General features: G+C 60.1%; 2 protein-coding genes across 2 annotated transcripts in view; both read left to right on the forward strand.

Annotated features, from left to right (window-relative positions):
* Positions 1 to 562, forward strand: part of DICSQDRAFT_164186 (uncharacterized protein) — a gene marked incomplete at its 3' end in the record, with an annotated part of 4300 nt that extends 3738 nt beyond the window's left edge. The window contains exon 6 of the mRNA XM_007371487.1: positions 365 to 562. Within this exon, the coding sequence (XP_007371549.1) occupies positions 365 to 561 (197 nt within the window). The remainder of the gene's footprint in view (positions 1 to 364) is intronic.
* Positions 563 to 3840: 3278 nt separating this feature from the next.
* DICSQDRAFT_175603 (uncharacterized protein) lies at positions 3841 to 4285 on the forward strand (the record flags this gene model as incomplete). Its single annotated transcript, XM_007371488.1, has 3 exons — positions 3841 to 3876; positions 3929 to 3974; positions 4035 to 4285. The coding sequence occupies 3 exons, from the start codon at positions 3841 to 3843 to the stop codon at positions 4283 to 4285; spliced, it is 333 nt and encodes a 110-aa protein (XP_007371550.1).
* Positions 4286 to 5765: the final 1480 nt, after the last annotated feature.

Genomic DNA, 5765 nt, shown 5'->3' on the forward strand with positions numbered 1-5765 from the left:
CCCCGGACTCGTCCGCGAAGACGGTGCGGGTGTACGCGACGCCCAGTGCGTACGCGCTCGCATTCGACCGGGACGGGTTCGACCCGGACACGCCGTTCGACCCGACGACGACGCCGTCGCGCGGGATCAAGTTCAGCGGGGGCCCGCCGCCGACGCTTGGGCTGTCGACCCCGAAGGGGGGTGTGGGGCTCTGGGCGGGGCGGGGCGGGGCGACACCTACGCCGACTCCGACGCTCGCGGCAAGGTTCGGGGCGGGGGCGGGGGGCAGCGTGGGGCCGAGGAGGCTGAACTGGAACGATGGGCGGCACGCGTACGAGACGACGCCGGGGGCGGGGGCGCACTCGAGGAGCATATACTCGGGGGGGGTACGACGACACGCCGATCACGCGGGCGCCGAGGATCGGGGAGAGGGTCGGGGGGTTGGGTGGAGGAGGCGGGAGGAGGTTGTGGGACTCGCCGGGGTTCGCGCCGAGGAGGGTTGGGACGCCAGAGGGGTTCGGGGAGGGGAAGAGGCGGGGGAGGGGGAGCGACGGGGACGGGGATGTGTCGATGGAGAATGAAGGTACGTCAGTCGTGTCCCGTTTATGCACGTTTGGTCGCGGATTTGATGCGTTGGGTTTCTTTGATCCAGCATGACATACAGGATCGCTGACATACTACTACCACTCACCTTCTCATCCGCCGTCTTTCGCACATCTTGCCTTTACTCGTACTGCTGCTTCGGTTTGCTCTCCGCGTCGGTGGACGCGACATTATTTTTATCGTGCGATACCTTACCCCCCCCTGCGACACCCGTGTATGTCTAGACGTTTGCTGTATGCGTGCTTATGTTGTGCTGTGATAGACTATGCCTGTTAGTGTAATGAAGTGACGAGCGGAAGGGGTAGTCGAGTGTTGTGGATTACGGTACCGTACGTGTAGAAACGAATCGATGTTGTGCCTGCACGACTTGCGGCGAGCGACGGTGATCCTCCGCGGCGTACAAAACAAAGCCTGAGGCATTCATTCTGATCGCGTGCGGTGGCGGGTGAATATATGCGCTCGCACAGTGTGCGTACGCGTATCAGGTCAGTCTATGCCAGTTCCTCTCAACATTGCGGGCATCCTCACCGACCCCGCCGCCACCGCTGTGAGTCCCTTCGTAGTGGACAACGGTCCCCCTACAATTGGTGTTGTTCTCTACTAAACCTTTGCAAAGGGCTTTACCGTAGCCGCGGCGGACGATGGTACAGATGCTCAAGCTTGCCTTACCATGGATTTCACAGGATCTGGGGTAGAATACTACTCAGATGTGCCCGCCGTGTCGATACCAGTGAGTGCGTCACAACGCGTTCTCTTGCAACGATCATAGGATGAGCGATCAGTCCAGGAGCACGAGTTGGAGGCACCTTTTGTGCGCTACCCGTCCTCCAAATTACGGTACGCGCGGAGAACGCCCACATTGTCTGCCCACCGGCTACTACGCATCGCATCCGTAAAACCGACAAATCTCTGAGTACTGAAAGCTCTTCAATGGCGCCTCCCGCCAACTTGCGCTCTACATCCTGCGGTGCTCCGGCGTCGGTTCTCCTTCAAATCTGGTAGAGGGCATCCCTGGCTACCCGCAATCCTGTATCAGAGGTCTGGGGGCTTATGGACGCTTTGCGCACCTGGTGTCGGTGACACAATCCGACCTCTAAAACGAGTTCTTGAAGGTCTTGCGCGCCACTGGGTGGTGGTGCATAGACGGTCTTGCTTGGCACTCTAAGACCTGTGCAGGTTTTTTTGATGTGCAGGAATCACCGCAAAAATGGTCGTCTAGATGTCCTTGGTGTAGCTTCGCGAAGTGTTCCTAAATATATCTCGACGCATCGATGTAGACCGCCTAGACGGAGCGAGTATAGATGCCAAGAGTGTTCCTATCTCAAGCCTAGCGCGTGGTGAAGTTATGTCAACTATAGCACAAGTGCTGTACCTCGGGCTAGGTCTCCTAGACTCGGAGCTTAGCCCAGCGGCCAGAGTCTGCCTCCTTGTGCCTGCTGGGCATTCTGGACCCGTAGACTCGGACTTTACTGTCGACTAAATGGCGCACATCTATAGGCGAGCACTGACTCTCATGGACAACAGTGAAGAACTATGTCCTTCCCGTTGGGCACCACACAGGGCTAGTCATTGGTCAGATGTCTGAAAACGCCTATGGTGCAACCCTCGGGCCGCTGGTTGCGAGTAATGTCAAGGTGAATGTGTGCAAATCTCATTCATGCGGATCCAGTGAAGGAGACTGGACAGGAAGTGACCTATAACTAACATAGGTAGATCATGATACATCATCTGATTGCACGTAGATGCACTACTAGATGCACTACGTTGTGAGCTCTGGATATGTGCGTGTAGGTTACATATACGTAGCTAGACGAGGCGTGGGATAGCTGACCGGGCACGCAAGCGCATCTAGCGTGGGATAGGTCTCCTACTGCATCCAAGTAGACGAACCCCATTTAGATGGGGTCTTCACGCAGTGAATGCGGACATGGTACACAGGATGCGACATTTGTCGAGGAACAAATTGGAGACAGTGAATACAGCCCCCATGGCAGATTCCAAGGAGCTTGGGACTGGCTGTATATGCGCACGTGGACACGTCTCGCGCGAACAGAGATGGAGAGACGACGGAATCCTGTCCGTGCCAGAGCACAAGACGGCGCGAAGGATCGCAGCAGGATTGCGGACAGCTACACGTTGTCCCCTCTGTGTGTACGTAGATAAGCAGCGAGTAGCTGAATAGGATAGAGCCCTCCGGCCAGTCCTGGTCTCGGTGGCTTGGGGGTTGCATTTTGCTTGGCTGTCCTTCGAAGACCGCTTCAATTGACAGTACTACAGTCCTTGCGCGCATCGGGCGGGCTCACGCCCGCCGTCGACGCGCCACGACTGTGCTTTCCTACACGATGGAGTTTGTGGCGGGCTTCGGTCGGGCTGGTCCTGCCTTCAGCCCGCTCTTGCCCACCAGCACAAGCTGAGGAGTGCTAGCGGACCGCTGAGAATCACCTACAGCACTTGTCCGCTTGGAACGCGAGGCCACGCGGGCCGGTACCCCCCACAGGAGCTGGGATATACTGCCCTACAGACCTGGCACGTGGCTGGGAAAATATGGAGCTGCACATTGTGCATCGACGTCGACTGGGTGCGGGCAGACTGGCTGGGAGAGGACGCGTATGCGCGCGCCCACACCACCAAAGAACACGACGTGCAGAGGCGTAGGCTTCGAAACAAAGCGACGCACCACGTCATAGGTGCTGGTTCAACGATGAAATGAGGGCATCCGGCGACGATCCGCTGACAACCGCGGTAGGACGCGTCGCGACCGTGTCGTAAACGCGCCGAACGCGTCCCCGGGTGATTCTCATCCTGTGGCACCTGCGTAGAGATGAAGCTTACCTTGGGTTTCCTTTACTCACTACTCGGGCCGTGGGCTGCTCTACGTGGCGTGGAGGCAAGATGCTTCTTCTGGGGGTTCTAGCCCAAGACTAACGTCAATCTGAGAGGCCGGACAGACGCGTCATGGAAGCGGATATTTTGGGTGAGCAGCGCGCGAGACCAGGGCGGCACCGACGGACGGGCAGGACAAGCGTGAATGTGGGTAGCACGGAGGTGACGGAAGCGTGCGGCGGGAGACTCGGAAAGGGACGACAGGAAAGGCAAAGATGGGGCGGAAGGGCGTGTGACAGGCGTAAGCATAGTCCGTGACGACCGCGTCAGGCGAGCGACGCGTCTGTGGCTGGCGCTCGGAGCCTCTGTCGGAGCGACGACGACGTTCTCAAGTACTCCTCCTCGCAGCGGTCTTTGCCTGGCACAAGACCTGAGATGGCATCCGCAGGCGAGCAGATTCGGATTGCCATAGTACCGTCCTTCTTCCGCCTCCTTCTAGCTCCTTCTCTGATCTCGCGCACAGGCCCTCGCCGCACTCCGACACAAGCCACCCCTCCAATCTGTCCACGGTGAGCGCCATAGCTTCCCTCTGAACCGCCCGCCCTGACCGACCCGCCCCTCCGCCAAAGCATACATCCTCGATCTCCACGCCGCATTCCCCCCACCGCCCTCTACCGCCAGCCGAGAAAGAGAGCCCCATCGCGCCCCGTCGCCCAACCCGTGGCGCGACCGCGTGCTCGTGCTCGAAAGCGACCTCCGCGAGCTGCAAGCGCAGCACGACAAGGACAGCATCCGTACGTCCCCTCCCGCTCTGTTCCGTCAGCAACGCATCCGTGTCATGTCCATCACGAAGCCCCGCTCTGGTGCGCTGCACGACTGAACCCTAGTACCCCCTTGCGGGCCTTCCTTTGTGTCTCTCCCATCCCTGCCATGCGTACCTTCCCAGATTGCCTCCTTGGGGACGTGCTTCCCCGCCGCCGGACGGGCTTCTCGCCGTGCACTGCGGTGCATTGTGCGCGGTTTCATTGACTGAACCCGGGGCACTCAACGCCGAGCCTGAGTTACGGGGGTTTGCATATCGGTGGGCTGCTTTGAAAAACATGTCGAGGTCCATTGGCGACCCAACGATATGCAAGCCCAATCAGTGACGCTCCAAGACCCCACCGAGCGCGCCGCCCAGCAGGGCCTAGCGAAGGTGGTTCAATACATCTCGGTGGTACCCTCCCGCCTCTCGTGTGGCGGATCGGACTCGTATTTTGGGCACCGATCCGAGCGTGTTGTTTCCGAATGGACCCACGGGATTTGGACCAGGACGCGCCGCTGACGTCGCTTGCTGCCTATATGCACCCTGCAGAGCTCCTCGCACTCCGCAAGACGGCCGCCGCGCGACCGAAACAGACGAAGAAACGCGCCCGGGACGACGATACCGACTCGGGAACACCTGTGCCGTCAGGGAAGAAGAAAAAGGCCAAGCGGCCGCCGCTCGTTCCCGTCGTCGTGGATGGTGCCCCTGGGGACGATGACGCGCTCCGAGGGCCTGCCCAAGACACCACCGTCGGCGAGGATGCGGGTCCTCTGCCAGGAAAACCACCACCATCCTCGACGTCGACCGCCCCCGGGGGTTTGCTAGCCGGTGCGTCATATGCGCTCATATTCCTTCCTCTCTGTCGGATTGCGGGGATGTCCGTGTGTTCGTGTGGTGCGTGGTGCGTTGACGGACGTGTCCTCATCTCCTCCAGAGTCTTTCCGTCAGTTGTTTCTGAATCGGCGTCGCGTCTACTCTCTTCCAATGAGGAGCTAGAATAACCAGTTTCCAACCGTCTGCGAAAGGAGTCTAATGGAATACCCGTCGTTCCGAGACACGCCCGGGCGGACGAGAGCTCCGTATGCAGCAGCACGCGGGTAGCATGGATCGTCGCGTCGAACGATCGTCCCATCCCGCTGTGCTCCGCGCCGCGAGCGTTGCAGATGATGAGCGGGAGATCGTCCCCCTCCAGGAGGGGCAATCGCAGTCCTGCAACGGCGAGGGACGCCGGACGCTCTGCCTCATATGCATCAGTTAGCCTTCCGCGCTCGGCCTTCGGCTGACGGTACCTACTCATTACCGCCACCACCATGACCATCAGCATCCGCTGCGCGTCTGCGAGAAGCGTGATGTCGTCGCTGAGTTGGACTGGACGTGGCGTGGTTCTCGCCCTCGATGGCCGGGAGTGACTCGGGTGCTGCAGGACGCGCTCGCTCGGTTCACGGACGCGGACAAGGGCCGGCTCGTCAACGTGCGTTCGCTACTCTCGTCTGTACACTAGACCGACTCGCGAGGAAGGTCGGCCGCGGTGGAACGGTGGGAGTCGACGCGAGGT

The sequence above is a fragment of the Dichomitus squalens genome, assembly GCF_000275845.1.
Source record: "Dichomitus squalens LYAD-421 SS1 unplaced genomic scaffold DICSQscaffold_109, whole genome shotgun sequence".
NCBI lineage: Eukaryota > Fungi > Basidiomycota > Agaricomycetes > Polyporales > Polyporaceae > Dichomitus > Dichomitus squalens.